Source organism: Uloborus diversus, chromosome 6 (genome assembly GCF_026930045.1).
Source record: "Uloborus diversus isolate 005 chromosome 6, Udiv.v.3.1, whole genome shotgun sequence".
Taxonomy (NCBI): Eukaryota; Metazoa; Arthropoda; class Arachnida; order Araneae; family Uloboridae; genus Uloborus; species Uloborus diversus.
The window spans coordinates 167,214,042-167,238,843 of record NC_072736.1 but is presented as its reverse complement, the minus strand read 5'-3'; the positions used below and the strand labels follow the sequence as shown (position 1 = coordinate 167,238,843).

Sequence of the window (24,802 nt, the reverse complement as noted above, 5' to 3'; positions counted from 1 at the left end):
GCCCCTGCGTGGACGTGTTTTTCATTGTTTTTCGATAATCTATGCAAATAAGTATAGACCCCCCCCCCCCCCTCAAAAATTTGAAATGATGGGCCTGCTCTCTTTGGGGTTGCCTGCAAATGATGTCTTACCTTAAGCAGGGGCGTATACACAAAGTCATTTTAGGGGAGGTCATGCAAATGAATCCCCTCCCCCTGAACGAACCTACGGTTTTGGGTACGAAACATTTCTGAAACTGATTGGGGGTCAATAAAAAACACCAAATCGGCCAGGAAAAAGGCACCTAATTGGTGATAAACGTTGCAAATTAATTTCATAGACAACGAAGCGAAGTATTAGTTCAAATATTTACTTCGAAAAATAATTAAGGAATTGAAAAGACTGTAATCGCTTACATTTTATGCATAAAGTGTTTGAACAACAATGCGTGGACGTCAGAGGCGTAGCGAGAAAAAATCCTACGGGGGGGGGGGTTAATTTTTTCTGAAGTTTCAAGTAAAGCCATGCCCTCAAGTTTATACACTTATACTGTATATATATATATATATATATATATGTATATAATGTATACATATATACATATAATGTATATATGTATATATACATATATATGTATATATATATATATGTATATAAATATATATGTATATATATGTATATATATATATATATATACATACATATACATACATATATATATACATATATATATACATAGTTTCGGGGCTCATGGGGGGGTTCTGACCCCCCTATCCCCCCCATGGCTACGCCACTGGTGGACGTATACTGTTATCGACGGTATGGTGGGGAGGGGGTCGTGACCCCCATGATCCTCCCCTTGTATCCGCCCCTGGCTTTAAGGGGGGAAGGAGGCTGTGAAATTGTGACAGTTAAGGGGGTGGGAAGGGGTAACAAGAAATGTGGCATTAATTTTTTTTTGCGATATGTTTATGAAACGAGCTGATGTGTGCATCCCATGACTTCCTTTTACTCCAATTTAATGTCATTTTCCCATTATTGGCAATTTTAATGCGATTCAATTGTTTACTCTCTAAATATCACCGACAGTGGCCAAATTGAAACCAAATTTTAAGGAAAAAAAAAGAAAGAAAGAAAGAAAAATCCATCAAATTCGTCGCCAAGTTGGCGACAAAATTTGGCGACCAAAAGACTGGCGATATATCGCCAAGTGTCCGACAAATTATAACACCACTTGAGTTTACATCGAAATTAACAATGATTTCCCCCCAAAAAGGAGCAAAAGACCCCCTTAAGAACATCCGAATGCAACCAAAAGGGAAGGTGCACAACTAGACCCCACTAGGAGTCTACGTACCAAATTTCAACTTTCTACGACATACCGTTTTTGAGTTATGCGAGATACATACGCACATACGCACATACATACTTACATACGGACGTCACGAGAAAATTCGTGGTAATTAACTCGGGGGTCGTCAAAATGGATATTTCGGGTGTCTGTACGTTCCTAGGCATATATCCACATGTGATCGGATCGAAAAAAAAAAACTCAACATTATTCGGGGGTGAGAAAAATGAAATTCGAGGCCGATTTTTGAGTAAAATTTTTTTTGCGAATACAATACTTCCTTTTTTGTAAAAGGAAGTAAAAAGCGTGACCTGTGACAGGGAGCGAGCGGGTGAGGTGAAGTGTGACACTTTGTGACAAAAGGGGAGGGGTCAAAATTAAATAAAAAAGTGACATCATTATGGACAGCCCCTTAGATCAAATATTCGACATGGCCGGCTGGAAACTAAAAGTTTGCATGCTTCTTCGTATACTTTTCACGTTTCGAGTTATACTCAGGCAGGTCATTTAGAATTTTTCAAGGGGCGAGCAACAGGTATAAACTTAATACAAATTATGTTTTTAAAAAGCAAAAACCACGCCCACTTATATGTAAGTACATTAATTTCTGAACGTCAAGGGAAAAAACTGCCCTCACTTGACCCACTTTAAATGACGGAACCAGATGAAACTCCTTTACAAAGACGCATTTAAAAGAAAAATTAATAAGTAATAATATAAATACATAAATGAAGTGTTAATCTTGAAAACGTACAGAAAAACAAAAAAGCTTTTAAGCTGGAATCGATATTTTATGTTTTTTAATTAATAAAGATGAAAAGAGAATTCTAATTTAAAAGAACACATGTGTTAGGTAGACTTGTTTATGAGGATTTTATCAGAGCAAGAAAAAGAAATAGAAAATTTATTCAACTCAAAAAAAAAAAAAAAAGCTAACAGATTTTTTTTTCTTTTTCCTAAGTCACTAAGAATTTTCAAAATCAAAAAAGTATCATATCATATTGTCTTTATTTTGAATCATTTTTCTAATGTATGGAGCATCAAAATTTTTTTAGTGCTTAGGACATCTGCGAGTCTGAACTAGGCCTTGCCTGTGGGGGGAAAGATATTTTAAATCCACAATGTTTAATTTATTTTCTCCCCCTCCCCCCCCATTTTTTTTTCTTTTACCAAAAAAAAAAAAATATATATATATATATATATATAATATTTCAAATTTTTGGCATCTTGAATTCAAATTATGTTTTTCGCAATCACGAGCGTGTGTGTGTATGAATGCGCGTGTGTGTTTGTGTAGGCGCATGTGTGTGGGTGCGCGCGTGTGTGTATGTATGCATGTGTGTGCGTGTTGTGTGTAGGCGTTCGTGTGTGTGTGTGTATGTAAGCATATGTGTTTGTGTCTGTGTGCAGGCATGAGTGTGTATGTGTGTGTGTGTGTAGGAGTGTGTGCTTGTGTCTGTGCGCAGGCATGAGTGTGTGTATGTGTGTGTAGGCGTGTATGCGTGTGTGTGTGTGTGTGTAGGAGTGTGTGCTTGTGTCTGTGCGCAGGCATGAGTGTGTGTATGTGTGTGTAGGCGTGTATGCGTGCGTGTGTGTGTGTGTGTGTGTGTGTGTGTATGTCTGTGTAGGCGTGTATGCGTGTGTGTGTGTGTGTGTGGGATATGGACGCAACCTGGAGACGGTTTTCGCTAGAGGAGCAGCATCGTGAGGAGCCGGTCGACGGTGATGCTGCAGAGGGTGCTGGCGGGAAAATAAAATGATAGGAATTCAAAACAGTCAAATGAGAACAATAAGCAATCGTGATTGCTCAAAAAAAGAAAGGATTCATTAGTTTTTTTCTGTATCTTCTTGACTTATAAGCTGTTAAAAAAAGAAAAGGAATCTATGTTTTATTTAATAATTTACATTTAAGTTTTTCTTTTTTTTGGGGGGCAATATCGAAACTTCTAAGGAAATCTGCTTTTCAAGGAAAATTAAGCTGTTTTTTAAAGAAATTTATGATGAAAGAGCATCTTGTCGAAAACGAAATGCATTATGTTAAATTTACTCCCCCTCCAAACCAATCACTAAACAAGTTGTTCATTTGAACTCAAGCAAGTTATTTAAGGTGGTGGGGGTAGGCACAGATCCAAAGGGGGATCGTGGGGGTCATGACCCCTCCCCCCTCTTAAGGGACCAAACATTATCAAAAGCTACATTATAGGGACAGGGACTTGTGTTTCGAAAAATTCACTTTAACTCCTTTATTGACCCCGAGATTTGTACTTCGACCTTCTTTTCTAGTTACTACCCCATCCCAAGCTTGATCCGACCTTGGTAGGGGAAGGATGAGTGTAGGGGGGAGGCATAAAAATCTAGTTAAATTTCTGTAGACGTGGTTTTTTGATATAATATCATTTGTCCTCCCCTCCCAATGGGGTTGTTAACTTTAGTCAAAAGTACTACTTTTTATCACTGAAATTGATAGAACAAGCAAAAATAATAACATGGAACCGGAAAAAAAAAACTTTCATTTTCCTAGCGCTTAATTTTTAATTAATTTTTTTAAATGTCCGATTTTTCAAACAAGGCGTGATCTTTATGACGTCACCGATGATGCACTTTTAGGCGCCTACCGCGATTCCACGTTATGATAATCAAGCAGCGAATTAAAATTGCGCTCTACGCTTGCTATCAACCCTATCGATGCCAGTACACGTGAGTAAATAAGCGAATTAAATGTTTTGTTCTGTGAGTGGCAACACTGAATGGCATTTCATCATTTGTGATGTCATCGGCAGAAGCGTAAACAATGAAAGCGCACCGATTAGAGTATTTTTTAAAAATATTAAACTGAAGCAAATTATTTAAAAAATGGTCAGATCTTATGCATGCTCTTTCAGAAAAAAATACTTTTAAAAATTTTGGAAACGACCCCATTGGAAAAAATCTTAACAGCGGACCTGCTTGTACAGAAAATAAAATTGATAACTGCGTTAAGATTTACGCATGAAGACGTGTTTCAGGTTTCGTACTCTGTTTTTGAAATTTTATCTGTTTTCCGATCTTTCCCATTGCTTTGTCGGATGCTCTTTCAGTCATTACTGAATTTGTGATTTGAATATTTCTGCAGGTTATGCGAAACGTGTTTCTAAGATTGGAATTTAACTTCCTTAAATTAAATAATGATGCTTTTGAGTTGAGTTGCATATTTAACAAGTTCAATCTGATATACTGCTGTGGAGCTGTGGGCAGGTAAACAGCAGCATCTGCAGAAATGAGTTTTTGAGATATTTGAAGAAACGCGTTTTGGGTTCAATGCTAGCAATAGGGAAATGTTGGAATTAGACGTTTTTTTCGCGCCTTTTTTTTTTCTGCGGAAGCCAAATAAGCGAGCTTGTACAATAAAGATAACGTGCAATAGATGACAAAAATGCAAAAAAATGAAAAATTTGTAGTTACTGCCCTTTGCTTGCACACGGCAGTATATAGTTTTCTTTATTATTTTTTTCTCTCTCCTTTTTGGATAAAAAGTCGCAAGGTTTCTTTAAAAATAGAATTCAAAGTTAAAATCAAATGCAAGAAAAGAATGTTTTAAAATATAGCTCTTTTTTCTTGCACTGAAGATAGTACTGTTGGGGGGGGGGGAGGCTGTTCCCGAAATACATTTGGTTTGTTATTGCAAAAATGTACTACCTTTTTTTTTTTTTCAAAAATAAATAAATAAATAAATAAACAAAATAAATCAATTAAACAAATATCTGATTTTAAAATAAAGGCTGGCTAAGTTATCTGAGCTCACCTATATTGCCAAGCAACCCCTGATCCATTACCCCCAGACAGAGGTATTGGTTTAGAACGGAACTTGGAAGACATCGAACCCGCGACTCTCTAATTACATGTTGAAAGCTTTACTGACAGACCGTCACGGTCCCCGGATGTGAGGAAAAGGGGTTCCTTGAAACTCCGAAACATGTGCATGCAATTTTATTGCAAATTTAGGACTAATTTTCATTGAATTGATTTCAGTCGGCGCAAAAGTAAATGGTTATCATTTATGTAATTTATGTTTATACTTTACCACAAGGAAACGTATATATTGAAAAAATAGTTAATTCAATAAACAATAAAAACAAATAAAAAGCAAAAAAAAAAAAAAAAAATTGAAAAAAATTCTTTGTTTAGTACGGTAAATTTCGAACACGCTAAAATTGTAAGTCCTTTTTTCTGTGTTTTGGAACGTATTAAAATTATGTTACTGAAGAAGGCAGGGGGGAGAGAATAAAGATTAAATATAATTTTTTTTCTTTTTTTTTGCAGTGCAAAATAAACCCAAGCTTTTCCGCATTTTCTCAGCCTTGAAAAGCTGCAGAATAAATAATGATTTTTGTTTTCCTAACAACCTGTTTGGAGCGCTCCTTTTTTTTTTTTTTTTTTGCGATTTGTATTGCCCTTATAACAGTACTACTGCATTATGTAACGCTTCATATTACGCAGTGGAGTCATTTTATTCGTGATGCAAATTTTAAAAAAGAAAACGAATCTATAAGTCCAAAAACTTTCGGATTTTTTTTTTTTTTAAATCTAGTTTTCTTTTCATCTATTTTTTTTCTCCAAAGAACAATTTTAAATGCATGTCTTTTTGAAAGTCCTTCAAAATAAACACTTATTAAAAACATGATTAAATAAATGTCTGGTGTTTTCTCCCCCCCCCCTTTTTTTTTGTTACCAGAAAAAAAAAGGTCGGAATAGATCTTCAAAAATATTTACGGCAGTTTATTTCGTTTATTAACTGGGAATGAGCACTTGAAAGCATATTTAAAAATTTGTTTGCTTTAAACAGGAGGTTTCTGATTTTAAATCCTGCAGTATTCGTTGGTGCATCCATAACAAAACATGTGCGCGGCGGGAACGTCAGAGACTTACGAAATTTGGAAAAAAAGAAGAAAAAATATTTCGCAAAAAAACAAACATTTTTCTACAGAAAGATATTCCCAGCAATTGCAGGAATTCTCTACTTTTGTGCAATATAATCCATTATATTTTTTTCTTTTTCGAAATTTTATTAGCAGTGACGAACGCGGGAAACGAGGACGCGCTACGTTCCGCGCCAAACTCGTGTATGCAGAGGAAAACACAGAAAACACAGCCGCCGCAATGCAGGTACGACTTAACCAATCATACATTGCCATAGAGACGGCGGCGAGCTGCGCGCCCAAGTGGCGCAACATTTCAAGATCTTTACGCTGCGAGGAAATAGTCCGGCTAATCGAATGCACTATAAAACTCAACTGTCGGTTTCAGGACTTTCGTTATTTGCTGATTCGAGTAGTTAGGTACATAGCGTGTCCTAGTATCCCTGGTTTGCGCGTTTTTTGGCAAAGGACTGGAGTCGTGGATTAATACAATTAATTCCCACAGTGCTTGAAACTCGTTTGATGTTTTGTCATTGCCTTCGCTAGCAGCAGAGCGGTTTATCTAGTGCGAGTTGTTCCGTGTTTGCGTTCACCGGTTGCTGTAGATTTGTGTTGTGTTGCTGTTCTGTTTAATTTCCGTAATAAATTAAAATGGTAAGTCGTTCAGACATTTTTCCCTCCTTCCCTTATATAATGCCCGATATGAACCATTAATTACGAAATTGATATATTTCTTGATACGTTGGCAGTAATAACGAAATTTGTCAAGTGTCCATGTGTTCGTTTAGCTAAAAATATCTATTAGCTTAGTTTTATTGATGCTATTATTAATCTGGGGAAAGCGGTGTCCTTCTGAGGGAGTTTATTCTTATCCGGAAATGATTCATTTCATAAAATTGTGTTTCGAAGTCTAATCAACTGTTGAACTTAAATTTTTAGTATCTCAAAACCATGTTAGAAAAGTATATGTTATCACACATCTCCCCGTTTATTTCTTTTACTGTATCCTTTCGTAAATATGCCGTCCTTGAGTTGTTTTAGACCCGCCCACTAAAAGGAGTTATGACCGCAATGGGCATTTAAATATTTAGCCGGGAAATACGTCATTTAAATATCCACGCGGTACATTTGTCAGCCGCCTCGGTAGTTTTTCTTCTCACTTTCAAAAGATTATCATATATTATATACTTACTGTCATAAGCAACTTAATTTAGTGTTTATTGATCAGTTTATTTTTTAGATGTTCAGTTAATTAACATAAGAGGGATTGAGTTATTGATTAAAATGTGCTAAAATTGAGTTCGTTTTGCGTGTGAATTTCCTTGACCTTTTTATTAATTTTAATCGTCCTGCAAAATCATAAGGGATTGCGAGAAAACTATTAACGTTCTATGCTTGTGTTTTTCCGAATGTAGGTCTGTGCTTTAAAATTGAATACATGATCGTCTTTATTTCTTTTACTTAATCATGGCCCTAAGTGCTTTCTATTGTGGCCATGATTTAATCGATTATAACCTTCCCTTCTGTTATTTATGTGCGATTGAAAAATATTTATTTAGATGAAAATTAAAAATATTATTTATGAAATTAAACTTAGTAAAGCCAATTGCCTAGCATTTAAGTTTAAAATGGCTTGAAAATTTCTCTCATTTGAACTGTTTACACAATAAAACAATGCTTAGGGGACTCAATACAATTATCTCTTTAAGTATTATTCTATTCAACTTAAAAAGTTTACTACCCGTTTTGCAGACGCTGAAATTTTCTTCCCTATCTAAATATTTTAAAAGGAAAGATTAAATGGGAAAAACAATGGGGAAGGAAATCTTGTACTAGCGAAACGGCGGGGACACCACAGGGGTGCACAATATCTTTAATATAATCTTGGATACTAGACATTCTTTAGGCCGCAGTGACCGAAGTTCTTTGAGGCATTGCACTTTTAGTTGAAGGGTCCTGGGTTCAATGGCAGCAGGTCAAAGATCCTCCATATTAGTCGAAGGCGTTCAAATAAATGTAATTCTTGATCAAAATCGTCAAAGTTTCCATTCCGAATCAATACCTCTGGGGGTGCTGGATCAGGAGTTGTTCAGCTCTTGGCCTGGATCAAAAAACAAAGCTGGCCTCGAGGCCCTGTTAAACCACATGTAGTGTTAGGTACTGGAAATTCGAAAGTGTGAAATTTACATTCTTTTGCTTAAATACAACAGTAAAATTTGAAGGTTAAGTACAAGGGCGTCCATATAGGGGGCAAGTAGGGGCTCAAGCCTCCCCCTTAGAAATTGGAACCTCCATGCTTTTAGTACTTCTTTCGCGGAAAAAATATATGAACATTTCTTCTCTAGCCATCAATGAATAATTTATTAAAAACTAGTGGCACCCGCACGGCTTCGCCCGTAATAGAAAAATTAAAGGTCTTTTGGTTCGCTTGTATATTTACAAATAATGTATGGTGAATTTTCTCGCCAGTTGGCTTGTACCGACGTTGCGGTTCCACGCTATGATAATTTCGTATCTCGCCAACTGGCTTGTGCCCATGTTACGGTTCCACGTTACGATAATTTCGTTATTTATGATACTTTTTTCTTAAAATTGGAATAAAAAAAGAACCACATCGAATTTTCGAAAAATCGCTTCGAGGTGCACACCCCCATGCTACATACTAACTTTGTGCCAAATTTCATGAAAATCGGCCGAACGGTTTAGGCGCTATGCGCGTCACAGACATCCTACAGACATCCTCCGGACAGAGAGACTTTCTGCTTTATTATTAGTAAAGAAGATGTCAAACTTTAAGTCTAATCTGCACTGCAATTGGTTTCTATGGGGAAAATATCCTGCTTAACCATGGGAAAAATATCAGAGCCCCCCTTAAAATTATGCAGTTTGGCGCCTATGGTAAAGAAAAGTTAGTAACTAAGAAAACACTCGAGTACAGGGTTTAAGCTGGGTTCAAAAGTTCTTTAGCATAAAAGCTAAAATTGATGGAAAAATGTTAGCAAAATGCTAAAATGTTACACATTCTCATATATTTATATATGATTCAGTGTGTTTCATCTCTAGTTGAAAATAAAATTCATATTTCATCTGTGACATCTTTGAACAAATAAGTACAACAGCTATTTTTTTAAAACATAAAATAAAAGAAACCACGATTGGTGTTTAGAACGTTGCAGTCCCCTCCTCTTAATAAAACAGTTATTGGGGGACATAATGCTGGATAAGAGTAATAATTATTGAACTTAATTGTAGTTTAAACATCTTAGCTAAGATTTAAAAAAGATTAAGTTGATTATCGCCATGCACGCTTCTTCTCTAGGATCACACATTTCTTCTTTTTTTTTTAATAATTTATTTTTTGTTTGAGCAAAAATGCATTGCTTTATTTTTGCAATTCAGATAGTGTTTTCGCATTATGCCAAAAATGCAACCGTAGCAGAAACCCTGCCCGAGTAAGAGCTTTACCCACACCACCTTGCTAAAAAATGAATAAAACTTATAAAGCAATTTGCTTTATTTGAATATTTGGACCCTATTAACTAAATATGAACATTGTCCAAATTCTTGGGAACACAGCATGTTTAGATTATTAAATTTTATGGAATGGTCAAAAGGTTCAGCAGGCTCTCGAGAGTTTTTGTATACACTTTAAAATTTTGTAGTCAAATTTTTATCTATCATTTTTAATAAAATCTAGCAGTTTTTTCAAAATATCGACGATATTTTCTTTTTAATGGGTCGAGAAACAGAGAAATTACATGCCACGAGTCATTGTACACTGAAATATTTCTGGATAATTTTTAATGATTTTTGTATTTTGTTGACACTTACGAATCATTTTGCTTTAATATTTGGCTTGTTTATTTTGTAGTATTCTACTTATTATTTTTAAATGGCTGGGATTCCTAAAAGAACAAACACTATAAAAAAATTTGATTATTTTTCATCATAATAGTAGTAAATCGGTTCAAAATACAGTTTAACTTCGATTCAATAATACCCGATTTAACGATTTCCTCAATTTAATGTTAAATTTCACTAGTCTGAATTTGACTGCATTGTATGTAGATGCTCCTCAATTTAAAGATATCCTCAAATTAACGATAATTTTTTCCAGTCCCTTGTCAATCATTAAATCAAGGTTACACTGTACTGCTAAATTAGTTAATTTACACCCTTCTGAAATGTAGTGCATGATAAAATGCTTTAAAGAAAAAATTGATGAAAAATAGTTAATATATAATTAACCAGCAGAGTCAACAATTTAGAATCTGAAAATTTATGAAAATTCAAAGTTTGTCTGCTATGAAAGTTTCCTCTGAAACTGTTCGCGGAGTTCTTCGAAGAGCTGTATTAATCGAGATCTCCGTTTGGGGGCTCTGTCCGTAGAATTTTTTTTTTGTTAGTGTGAAGAACAGAATGTTTAGATTCTCCTTGGCAAAATCAATGACAAATAAGCCCAAAACGTTTTGGAATTTTAATCTTATTGCAGGTGAAAGGAAAAATCTATTTTTGGTTTTGATAGCGTACAATCGTAAAGAGAAAAAGTAAAATGAGGAATTTACCTTAAACTTGGACAAGTTAATTGTGCAGGTCTTGTGAGCAGGGGTGTCCATCCTCCCCCCAAAGTTGACTGGCACAAATCCCCACCCCCCCAAAAAAAATTTTCTCCACCGACTCTTTCCTTTATTTTTTCTCTCGTTTTCCATTCTATTTATTTTTTTAAATGTTTATTTACTTTATAGTATTTTATTAGAAAAGTTCGTTGCTACACCAATGACATACACACAAACTAATAAATAAATGAACTAAGATATAAACAGAATATTATAAAATACATAATGTTAATTAAAAATAAAACAATAAATTCAAATAAGTAAATTAAATGAAATTTTAACATAATGAAATGAAATAAAAAATATAAATTAAAAGTAAAGCAATAAATTTAAATAATTAACCCCCTCTCCCCCAAATTTTGGATGGTACAACTTGTGCCATAACCCTCCCCCCCCCTGCTTGTGAGGATTGCATGTCTGCATCATGACTTGGTAATTTGGAATTCGTTGATGGAATAATAAATCATGCTGTTTATTTAATTATCTGTATTTTAAATTTCAATTTTAAAATAACATTTGAAAATTTGAGCATTTCTTTGTTTTTTGTCAACATAACAATAAGGAGCACATAGCTCTCAAGGTTTACGATTGGTGTCCCAAAAATTTTCCAAGTTTTGAAACTATATCCTCAATTTCCAGATTTAAAACCAATGGAACAAGAATGGAGAGAACTGGAGGTTAGATTACGAAAACACATTAAAATAAAAAGCGAACTAGAAACAGTAATGCTCAAAATGTGGGATTTCAAAAAATCAATTTTTTTGATGAAAATAGTTTATCTAGTTATGTCAATAGTTCATAGATCTTATTATTAAATATCAGGGTTGCCAAAAACCCGGGTTTTTTTAAAAAAGCCCATGGACCCAGGGTTTTTTAGTTTTTTTTTAAATAAAACCCAAAAAAACCCAACTAAAGCTGGGTTTTTTAAAAGAAATGTGGGTTTTTTGTCTCTTTTTAGTTAAAATGTGGGGTACTTGTAGCATATTGTAGTGTAAGTATATGGACAAAGCGCAAAAATTGTCTTGGGGTAAAAAAAGCTGGAAAACTAGTTAAAATTCAGCATTTTCTGAAGAAAAGTATAAAAGACGACAAAACCCAAGAATGGTGAAGTTTCAGATTTTTTAGTTTTCATGATTACCAACAGTTAAGGCAAAGTTACTTCTCGAGTGATAAAATCTATTGTTCGTTTTTAATTGCTACATTTTTTTTTTTGCATTTTACTTTACTGTATTTCATTCTGTTATATAAAACTACTGTAGAACCTCAAGTAGTTTAAATGCCTTTTTACTGAATTCCAGCTTAATCAAGACATTTCTTTAAATTTTATGTTGCCTGTTTTTCTATTTCTGTGTACAGAGTAAGAAATATTAAACTTTTTCGTAAGATAAGGAAAATACTGTACATAATATTACGTTTTCTTTCCGACTGTATGTAAAACCTGTTAATTTCTAAAAAATATACCTAGTTTATTCGAGATTTGTGACATGTTGGGTTTCCGAAAATAATCCACATGAAAGCCTTTTTGCTAGAGTAGTTTCCTCTGTACAATCTATAACTATTGAGAAAATCAGAAGTGACAGGACTTAGTCAAGATAATTTGAGTTATTTATTGACCAGTTAAAGAAAAAAGTTAAATATATATTTTTTAATCTTTGAAGTATTTTTTTAATGCCGTTAAGAGTTAAATACTATTAAAGTTCAAAATTCATTTTTATGTCCATTGTCTGTGGTGCAGAACAAATAAGAAATTTAAATTGTAAAAGTATTTAAATTAATTAATTTTTTAAGAAACTTCTCAGAAAATTTAAAAAAACCCAAAAGTGGGTTAAGGGTCATTCTCCAGAAAGTGCTAACTTTTAAGACAAAAAAAATGAAAAAATAAAATTCAATAAATATTTCTAATATTCAGGATTTCAATTTTACTTGCACACTACATTGTAAGTTTATCAACAATCAAGATCGTACAGCATTATTTTTTGTTAAAATTTAAATTTTTAAAATTGCTAGACCACGGACATGATAACCTATGCCACGGACATGATGATTTGCATCAAGCACATGATAAATCATAAGTAATTAAAGAAAAGAAACATGCTTATGAAAGAATTACACATTTTGAGATTATTATAAAGTAATATGTGAATTAAACCAGTCAAAATATATTTTTACATTTACTCATATTGTTCATTTTCATATTTTGCACTGAGTGATGAATAATTGCAGCTGAAAACAAGAAATATGTATAATAAAAATTGAATGCAGTAATTTGTGATGTTTGATTATTTTATTTAAATTTAAGTTATTTAACAGATAAAACATTTTAGCAAATGTTTTTAAATTTGCTTAAATCGTCACTAAACATGTATTGATGACGGTTATTTACATTTGGTACAGTTAATACATGAACTACATCACTATGTTCAATTATGCAAATATCATCTTCATCCGGAAAGATAAACTTATCTTTTCCAGATTTTCTCAAAAATTTGACTTCAAGCCCTTCTTGACGACTTATTACTATTCCTACATAGTGTCTCGTGATTTTGTTTTGGCTAAACTTCACAAGCACATAATCATTTTTTCTAACTTGGCAGTAACCCTCTGTATCAGAGCCCTCATTATTTGTAGATGCTTCTTCATCTGTTAAAGCACTTAAATTCAAAAGGACACCATCTGTAGTTGGAATTCTCAGCAAGCCAATAAAATAATGTGAGCATTTCTCTTGAGAATGACATAATTTGCAAGTAAGTCTTCTTGCTTCGATGATATCCTTATTATTTTTGCACCAGCGTATTTCGTGAACTCCAAGTGTTCCTTTAAATGTTGGTAATTCGGTGCAAATACTATCAAGTTTAGAAATGTCAGGCTCATGTACTTGATAAAGATGGATTCCCTTACAATTTTCTTTTAACTGTTCGATAAGAACTCCTATGTTAGGTACGTCAACTCCTCTTGCAACAATGCTGTCAGCTTGTCTTTTGAGGCAACCCCCAATTCCGTCTGGGGCACCTTTCCCATGTCCGGCCTCAAAAAAGTGCCAATGCAGGTTATTTACTTTAAGGATTTTAGCAATGAATTTTGCTGCCAAAACAAACATCCTCCTATTGCGGTATTGACTAGTGGGTCCATCACTCAGAAAATGAATGGTTTCTAAATTAGGTATTATTTTCTTTAATTCTAATAATATGGGTCGTAAATGAGCACATATTGCTGAAGAATTGTGTCTATGATCTTCTGACAAAGTGCAAAATGGTACACTTTTTGCACCCTCTTCATTGCAATAGTACAAGACAGCAGTGTGTAATGATACTTGCTGTCTTGACCCTCCAAAGTGAAAGGATTGTATTTCTTCACCGAATTTACAACTGTAGTTTTCTGAGAAATCTACATGCAGAAGAGCTTCATCTTGTTTCAAATTGGCTTTAATATGTTTAATTGCAGAATACTGGTGTTTTATATTGTTAATGTGAGTGGTAAATTTTTTTAGCAAAGTATGAAACATTAAAACCAGTTTGCCCTTTGTAACTGAGACTTCTTCCTTAGTAGTTTTTCTAATTAACTTCATTTCTTCTCTAATCTGTACTTCTACTTCCTTCTTGACCCATTGTAAAATTACTACAGTATCTGTTTTATTATACTCTTCAAAAGTTATACTTCTCTCTTTACATTTATCACATCTTCTTTCCAAACACTTTTCATCCAAATTTCCTTCGCATGTAATTGCTTTCAATATCTCATCAGGAGTCTTTTCATTAATCATTTTCAAATTATGCAATTTCATTACTATTAATAACATATTAGCATGTAACTGGCATAAACAAGTTTCTCTGTCCTTGCAATCTGGTATACGAATCCAAAATGGCCTCAATTTACAAAATGCAGAATAACTTAGATTTTTGTATTCCTCATAACAGGAAACAAACTTTAAGTGTAAATTTATAAGTGAATCATTCAGATAACGCTTCTGCATTTTTAATTTTCTTCTAGTTACAGTTTCTTTTTTTCCAGGGCATTGTCTGCTTACTTCATCTTGCTCAAAAAATTCTGTTATATCTTTTTGCAACTTAATCCGGGTTGCCAATGACTCATTTTTAATTAGCCTATCTGAAAATTGAAGTGTTCGATAAGATGTCATAGATGCAACGCGAGACATTAATTTATATTTTTTCACAATTTTTCCACTCAGCATCTTTACTAAATATCGCTTCTTATTTATTTCTCTTTCTCTGGAATAATTCTTTCTAACCTGCTCTAGCAAAACTTCTCCAAATATCAATTTTCTTTTAACTTCGTTTGAGCACACTTGTCCCTTTAATAATTTAGCTACCTTCTTTCTTGGTGTTAAGTTTAAATTTTTAATTTTGCTAGATCTCTGCCATCGTTTTCGATATTTATACACCATTTTTTGCAATTTTTCATTTTTTTTTCTTAAATGCAAAATCTCATTTTTCATCATAAGCCTATTTTTGATTCTGGTTTTCTTTCCACTTGAAATTCTTGAGGTGGAAGGACATGAACTTGTCGGTGTGTTCATTTCCAAGTTTTGCGTGAATTCCTCATTCTTTTTTTGTTTTTCACGGTATCTTTTTGAACATACTTTCCACTGCTTTCTTACTGTTCTCTTCTCTCGTTCTGACATTTCTGCAACAGATTTCCTCTGGGCCTTCTTCCTTTCTCTATCTTTCTGCTTTTCTTCTTCATATTTTTCAGTATTACTTCTTAACTTTTCCCTAGCACGCCTCATGCTAAGTTTTTTTGCATTCCTCTTTTCAGCAAGGGTCTTCTTTGATAATCTTTTTCTCTTAGTTGGAGGCATGTTACCACCTATAATAAATATATCATTGATTATTTTACAAGAAACTATATTAAAATAAGTTACTTTTAAAAATATTGATGCAATTATAGGGTAAAAAAACTTTTTTTTATTTATTTACCTTTCTTGTACTAATATTAAAAATCATTCTAATTTAATCTTTAAAAAAATGAAAAACAAATACTTATAAAGGATGTAAATAATTAGTTTTTCCATTAATTATATTTTTTATAATTTTTAACTCTTATATAATTTAAAAACAACTCTCAAATCATGTCCGTGGAGCAACAGATCATGTCTGTGGAACCATAGGACCTTGGACATGATGATCCACGGACATGATGAAATTTTTCACTGAACCTTATAGAGAGAAGAGATTTAGGGTTAATAACATGTGGCAGTTAAATTAAGTTTTAGTTAGCTTTTTATTTTCTATTCTAAATGAAAAATAAAAAAAAATTGACATACCTTGTTTAATTTGATGACCACAGATATGATGGTGTGATCTGTAAAATCTTCAGTTTAATCTTTTATCTAAAAATAATGTCTGAACTCATTTAGTAAAGAAACTAATGTTTTGCCAAAGTGTCCACTATGGCTCACTAAATGATTTCAGTACAGTAGTTAACTAGTGCTGCTATCTATTGAGCTTGAAAACAAGTATTAATATTTTGACCACGGACATGATGAGATCTGAAGGACAGACATATTTTTATAAATTTAATTAACTTATTCATAAAATAATCAATTCACATTTTATAAATATTATCCTAAAAGCATTTCAACTTAATAGAGTGAAAATTAATCAAACCAGTGGGATTTGTTGTGAATTTGGAAGCCAATAATAAATTAAAAGCTGAGAGTGAGACAGGCCACGGACATGACTAGTCATGCTCTGTGGACTCAAATTTAGATATTAAATTATATTATTTTTAGAATTTATATGTTATAATACATTAAAAACAGTTTTTAATTCTCAATAAATTTTAGTTAAAAAACAAATTATATGAAATAAGGAAAATAATCAGAAGGGACTAGATTTTTAACGTTTTCTGGAGAATGACCCTTAAATAATGGGTTTTTTAAATGGGTTTTTCAAAAAAACCCATTGGGTCCAACCCAATTGGGTCCAATCCGGCCAATCCTGTTAAATATCCTTTCCGAAATATTAATTTTATTTAATGGACAGTCCTATTTCATTGAAAATGATAAATGTAGGTACAAACCCTTTTTAGGAGCCATTGTCTGTCTATAATAGTTGGGGTAAAACTAACTTGGCAGCCTACATATGATGCGATCAGTTTCTTTGTAGCCTTCATAATGTTGCCAAGTAGCCCCCCCCCCCCCCCTCCCTCACACACTATAGCGTTTCTAACAGATTTTTTAAAAAAAGAGGCAAGGCACATTGTTATAAAAAAGACTTTCTCAAAAGAATTTTGCAACAAGTATGTATTTTTTTTAACACGCTTTTATTAGTTTCACCTGTATGTATGTATGTATCTTGTAACGGAATCTTGCAGCTCAAATTTCGCCCACTTCCTGCGATCGGATTCTTTTGAAATTTGGCACGCGACCTCAGACCCGATGACAATGCAATATTCTATAATCAAATTAATTAACTCTTTTAATTGTTAGTTTCCTCCAATTTTAATCAATATTTTGGCATAAATCCAACAATGTGAAAAAGGAAAAATTTTAAAAAATGCTCGCAGAAATTATTTAAAAATATCTATAAAAACCTTTAATTTTTCTGCATCAGACAAAATTTGTTCCGAGGTAATTAGAAAATGAAATATTGTTTTTAACTAATTTCATGCCAAAATTTAGGTGAGCCTTCAATTGGAAATTCATTGCTGATCAGACCATTGTTGAACAAAACTTTTATTCAAATGCATCTCAAATTTTCAAAGTAATATAAATATGATTTCCGCAAACATACATCAATGACTTACAGTAGCTTCCCATCGGGGTGCCCTAGTCTTAACTTTAAGATATTACCTCGCACTCGTTTTATAAATAATTTCGCCAATTAAGTCCCAATCTGATTCAAATTTTTATACACTGCGCAGAAAAAAAAAAGAAAAAAAAAACCTGTGCCTGATAATTCTCTAACATAAGACTAAAAAAACAGAAAAATAAAATATTAGTTTAAAAAACTATGAAAAAACACGCTTTCGTAGCAAAATGAACTAAAAAGTGAAAAATAATCTTTGGATCATAGTAGTTGACCAATCATTTAATTTTAATGTAATATAAAAAAGCATGGGGGGTTTCTTATCAGTTGTCTTGAATTTCTTCCATTTGTTGTCCAAGCAGAAATGTAAATAGACAGCACCCCACGCTTTTCTGTATTACATTAAAATTAAGTGATTGGTCAACTACTGTCATCCAAAGATTATTTTTCACTTTTTAGTTCATTTTGCTACGAAAGCGTGTTTTTTAGTTTTTTAAACTAATATTTTATTTAACTTATGCATATAAACCCAAGCATAAAGGCTTCAGTTTAATAAATTATGGTAGAAATAGAATTAATTCAAATCTAATGGGGTTAGTTGATGTGTTGCAGTGTAAAGTTTCTATTCAATATAGCAGAGGTTCTCAACCTTTTTTTTTTTACTCATGGTCCCCTTTATTTCATTGAATGAATGTATGAATTTATATTCATACATTGTTCCTAAATTGTAACCTCAACGGTGGGAAAAAAACACAAAAGGATGCATTCCTTATTGGGGTCATTCTCAGAAAAATCAAGAATTTGTGTTTCTAGTTTTTATTATTTTTACTAATAATAAAGCAGAAAGTCTCTCTGTCCGGAGGATGTCTGGATGTCTGTGACGCGCATAGCGCCTAAACCGTTCGGCCGATTTTCATGAAATTTAGCACAGAGTTAGTATGTAGCATGGGGGTGTGCACCTCGAAGCGATTTTTCGAAAATTCGATGTGGTTCTTTTTTTTTTCCAATTTTAAGAAAAAAACTATCATAAATTACGAAATCATCATAACGTGGAACCGTAACATGGGCACAAGCCAATTGGCGAGATACGAAATTATCATAGCGTGGAACCGTAACGTCGGTACAAGTCAATTGGCGAGAAAATTCACCATACATTATTTGTAAATATACAAGCGAACCAAAAGACCTTTAATTTTTCTATTACGGGCGAAGCCGTGCGGGTGCCACTAGTAAAGAATAAAAGTTTAGAAAATAATTCAATTGAGTAAAAACACTTTAATACAACTGATGGAATATATTGAAGCTGCTAAGTGAGAAAAAAATGTTTTATTGTTTAAATTTTGACCACGGAATGTGATTTATCACATCCGTAGACTGTAACCACTTTCCATTTTTTTTTCTATATTTTATATTTCCAGGGTTCGTACGCTCCTTCAGAACTCCAATACTCTTTCATTTATGAAATTTTTTTGAAGGGCCCTTCAAACTCCTTCATTTTGGTTTTAACTCTTTCAAGACTCCTTCTTTTGTAGTTCAAGACTACATAATCTTCCTCTATAACAGAAACTTAAAATACTTCGATTGACTTTGTCACAAAGGCGATTTTAATGTAGTAATTTCATGAATTTATTTTTTTAAATTTATAAATTGATCATAGTTTATTCATAAAAGTTGAAGGTGAGAATTTTATTAGTTGACTAAGACATTTCATAAGTGAAGTAAAACATGCTTAAATGGTGCTTGGCTATTTTTTCAAGTTTTGATTATTGTTTTTTTCCTCCACCCCACTCTCAGCAGCAAAAGTCAAGTTGTCTAATTATTATTTAAATATTTAAAACTAAATAAGTAAATATTATCATTAAGTGATTGCGTAAAAAAACAATTGTTTAGATACTGATCTGGGGGTCCTAATAAGTCAGGATTTAAAGTTTAGCCAACAGTGCAGCATTGCTAGCAACAAAGCCAATAAGATGCTTGGGTTTATCAATAGATCTATTTCAAACAAATCTAAAGTTCTTCTGCCCTTATATAGAAGTTTGGTAAGACCCCATTTGGAGTATGCTGTTCAGTTTTGGTCTCCTTATCTTAAGAAAGACATTAATGTATTGGAAAGGGTTCAAAGGCGGGCTACAAGGCTAATAAGTGGACTTTCCCACTTAGATTATGATTCCAGGCTTAGAAGGCTAAAAATGTATAGTCTTGAGTAAAGAAGAGACCGAGGGGACATGATTCAGCTGTTTAAATTTATTAAAACGAAAGATGTTACGGGGCTAAAGTTTAGCACTGAAAACAGGACAAGGGGTCATTGTTTTAAGCTATTTAAATCTCAGGCTAACATGGATATTAGGAAAAATTATTGCAGGGTAGTGGAACCTTGGAACAGCTTACTGGAAGAGGTGGTAATGAGCAAGGGAGTAGATAGTTTTAAGAGGGCTATTGATCTTCACTGGGGATTGTAAATTGACTAGGACCAGTCTAGCTGGGTCCAGAGCCTGTTGCTGGTCGTCACTTTTGTATTTGTATATAATTGCAGTTATGATATTGTAAAAAAGGTCATCCACAAGTGATGTCATGCTTTGAGGAGACGGGCTCATGAAATTGTGACAAGGGGAAGAGAGAGGGTGACAAAAAGTGACATCACAGTTATTCTAACAATATGTTTGCAAAAAATGACATTATAAGAGTAGTTTGGGGTGAAGTGTGACACTTTGTAATAAAGGGTGCAGATGGTCAAATATATTGAAAAACGTGACATCATTTAATGACACTCCATTAGTACTCCTTCAAAATCTCATTTTACTCCTTCAAAATTCCTCCAAAACTCCTTCATTTTATTTCTGAAATCGAGTACGAACCCTGTAACGCACCAAAGAGGAAATTTGCTATTTAAGCTATATTTTCGATCAAGCACACATTTAGTTCACACTTCTCAAAAATTTAAAGTTAAACTTAATTTTCATATTTATTTACAAGTTTAATGCTGGGGCATTCCACGGTATTTTTGACATTTATGTAGAGTCCGTAACGTGACCTTTTTTGCCATAACGTTTTAATTTACTATTTGATTAGCATTTTATTTTGATCTTTTCCTACCAACACACCAGCTTAAATTAAAATAATTTAAGCTGTAACTACAGAAATGGTCACATGTGTGTTCAGAAAAGAAAATGCTAATAAATTTTTCAAAGTTGCTGCACCAAACTGTATTAGTTGAAGGATCCTCAAGAAGCAATTTTGTTTAGTGGGACAGAAGCTTGCTTTCGGATTTCTGTGACTAAATAAAGTTTTTGTCCTTGATTTATAAAAAGTAAAGATAAACTCGTCACATCTGTCGCTCATACAGATTTAAAATACAGTGAAGCACCGTTTATACGTTTCTCTTTTATACGTTTTTATCAATTATACATTTTCAAAATTGGTCCCTGCAAAGTCTAAGACACATTAACCTATACCTATTATAAGTTTTTTAGTTTGTACGCTTTTTTCTTATAGTCCCCTCAAAAATGTATAAACGGTGCTTCACTGTAACCAGGGAACATAATTCAATGAATTGATAAAATTAAATGTAAAATACAGTCGACCTCCATATATCGAAGTAGCAAATTGGCAGGAAAAAATTCGATATATAGAAATTTCGATACATGGAAACGATCTTATTTTATCCTAAAAATCTCCTAAAACATTAAAATAAAAGCTAATTTTCGTGCATGAAACCCAATTTCTAATTTTTACGAGCATTGGATTAAACGAAAGTTTAATAATTGAAAAATTAACAGAAATTACATTTTTGTGCCTTCATACATCTTCATTCTTCGGCAGTTCAATTTGATCCGCTACATAGGGGGATTTTCGTTTTGACAATGTAATCGAGAGAAAAGTAAAAAATCAATCTACCTAACTTGAACGATTTTTACTGAAGCTGAAAAGACTAGGATTGATAATAAACAGACAAAAAGGATAACTTGAAACTGATTTTACAGTGTTACTGGTTACAACTAAGATTTGAAATAAACTTGAGGGAATTTAAGAACCCCAGAACGGAACAACGACCTATACACACCCCTCAAACCCAGATTTCTTATGAGTTTCTTAGCAACTTTTAGTAAACATAATTTTCTCCCCTAACCTGCATTTTTCATGAGACAGTCTAAAAAGGAAAAAAAAATCTACGAATGTCTCGAAACTTTTTTCGATCTATAGAGATTTTTTCGATATATAGAAACAATTTTTCTATGTAATGAACATTGAAATTTGCTGGGATTTCGATATATAGAAAATTTCGATATGTGGAAGTTCGATATATGGAGGCTTGACTGTATTTGTTTTTCAACTTTAGTCAAAACTTCACAAAAGCACATGATTTTAAATGTAGAAAACGGTTGTTTTTATCGCATCCGTGAACATCACATCTGTGGGCACAGTTTGTAAATAAATGTGGCATAAAGAAAGTAATTAAAAAAAAAAATTGCTCACTTGATCTGAACCACTTTATTAGCATTATTACTTTAGGATAGATCTAACTTAATCTTGAGTATTTAACATATTAGGAGAAATTAAAAAAAAAAAAAAAAATCGGGAAAATTCCTGCATTTTCTGAGAATGACCCATGGAATAGATATATTATTTTAAAAATAAAATTCTTATCTGCACTATTTCAAATAAATGATAGTTATTTATTATGAGCCTTGCTTTTTAAACAAGGATTCTAAATCTTCTCTATCAGGGGTTAAATTCTGCTAGAGCTAATGTTAAATCCTCTTTGAATACTATCCAGGTGACTCTGCTGTTTTTATTTTTGCTTGACAAAGTCGATTAAAGTTTAAAAGATATGAAGTGAGAGAAATGGTAAAATTGGCAGAAGACTATTATAGTTCAGCTTTCTTCCAAAGCTAAGAAAACAATGTTTAAATGTTTCAAAGATTAAGCTCTTCAAGAAAGGGTCTAAAGAGAGTGCGGGAAATTATAGACCTGTGAGTCTAACTTCGGTGGTTTGCAAAACTTTTGAAACATTGATGAAAATTAAGATAGTAAGTTTTCTAGAGACCAATAATCTATTGAGTAGTTTTAAGTACGGTTTCAGGAAAGGTAAATCTTGTGCAACTAATTTATTAAATTTCTATGACAAAGTTACCATGGCTTAGGACAATAAGAAGCCTGTAGATGTTGTTTACATTGATTTTCAAAAAGCTTTCGATAAGGTACCGCATGTTGCTCTACTTAGCAAATTAGCTGATATAGGAATAGGAGGGAAAACTTTCATTTGGGTAAAAAACTGGCTGACCGGAAGGAAACAAAGGGTAGTTGTAAGGGGAAATTATTCTAATTGGAGTGAGGTCTTAAGCGGGGTTCCTCAAGGATCAGTATTAGGGCCTGTTTTGTTTATTATCTTTATGAATGATATTCACAAAAATATTTCTGGGAACATGAATTGTTTTGCTGATGAGGTCAAAGTTATGGGGACTGTAGAAAATGAAGAACAAGCAAATCAGCTGCAAGAGGATCTAGATCATATTACGGAGTGGGCTGATAAATGGGGTATGGCTGTTAATGTTGGGAAATGTCAAGTGCTAAATTTAGGTCATGGAAATAAGTGTACAAGTTATTTGCAAGGTTCAGTCATTAGTCAGGCAGACAAATTTACTGATCTGGGGGTCTTAATAAGTCAGGATTTCAAGTTTAGCCAACAGTGCAACATTGCTAGCAACAAAGCCAATAAGATGCTTGGGTTTATCAATAGATTTATTTCAAACAAATCTAAAGTTCTTCTGCCCTTATATAGAAGTTTGGTAAGATCCCATTTGGAATATGCTGTTCAGTTTTGGTCTCCTTATCTTAAGAAAGACATTAATGTATTGGAAAGGGTTCAAAGGCGGGCTACAAGGCTAATAAGTGGACTTTCCCACTTAGATTATGATTCCAGGCTTAGAAGGCTTAAAATGTACAGTCTCGAGCAAAGAAGAGACCGAGGGGACCATTTCAGCTGTTTAAATTTATTAAAACGAAAGATGTTACGGGGCTGAAGTTTAGCACTGAAAACAGGACAAGGGTTCATTGTTTTAAGCTATTTAAATCTCAGGCTATCATGGATATTAGGAAAAATTATTATTTTAGCAGGGTAGTGGAACTTTGGAACAGCTTAACGGAAGAGGTGGTAATGAGCAAGGGAGTAGACAGTTTTAAGAGGGCCATTGATCTTCACTGGGGATTGTAAATTGCCTAGGACCAGTCTAGTTGGGCCCAGAGCCTGTTGCTTGTTTGTCACATTTGTATTATTTGTCAAGTAACATCAGTCCATGATTATTACCTTTTTATCTCTAATTTTTTCCAATGTTAAATGAGTAGAGTGTAAAACTAATCTGGCTTAGCAACAAAGGTATAAACATAGTAAGATAAAAATATAAAGTATCTGTGCACATAGCTTAAAGCTATCTGCATGAATGAAAATAAACATGCAGTGGGTAGTTAAAATTTTAGTAAGAAAATGCCTTTTGCTTTCAATCATGTATTCGTGAAAGCAATAATGAACATTTTTCATTAATTTATCTTAAAATTGTGAAGCTAATCAGTGTTTAATATGGATATTAACAATATTCAGCCAATGTACATATCTATAGCAAATGTATACACTCATGTCGTGTGCATGCTTCTATTATCTAGCTATGGGTGGAAATCTTTAATTATTAGAAACTTTTCAAACAAACATATTGAAAGTATCACTAGGAAACAGATTTTCATTTCTCCCAAAACATGCGAAAAATGCAAACGTTTTAGCTCTTGACAAAAAAAAAAAATATGGAGGAAGAAAGTTTTATAATCACTTATCAATAAAAAAAGCAAAGTTAAAAATGCAAAATAGCAGCAAGTGTTTTGGTGTTACAAGGAGCCCCTTTTTAAATGCAAAAAGATGTAAATTTGTGAATAGAATGCATGACTTTGTTTCCATAAGCTCACAACTTTTAGCATTGGGGAAAAATAGTCTCATTGTTATCTCAATACATATAGTACTACATTTAGGGCATGGAAATAAGTGTACAAGTTATTATTTGCAAAGCTCAGTCGTTAGTCAGGCAGAAAAAGTAACTGATCTGGGCGTCTTAATGAGTCGGAATTTAAAGTTTAGTCAACGATGCAGCATAGCTAGTAAAAAGGCCAATAAGATGCTTGGGATTATCAATAGGATCTACACTGAAGAGC

General features: G+C 33.2%; 1 protein-coding gene across 1 annotated transcript in view; it reads left to right on the top strand.

Moving 5' to 3' along the window:
- Positions 1 to 6,560: 6,560 nt before the first annotated feature.
- LOC129223797 (calmodulin) overlaps positions 6,561 to 24,802 on the top strand; it is a gene marked incomplete at its 3' end in the record, with an annotated part of 43,677 nt that continues 25,435 nt past the window's right edge. The window contains 1 exon segment of the mRNA XM_054858153.1: positions 6,561 to 6,879. Coding sequence (XP_054714128.1) covers positions 6,877 to 6,879 — 3 coding nt within the window.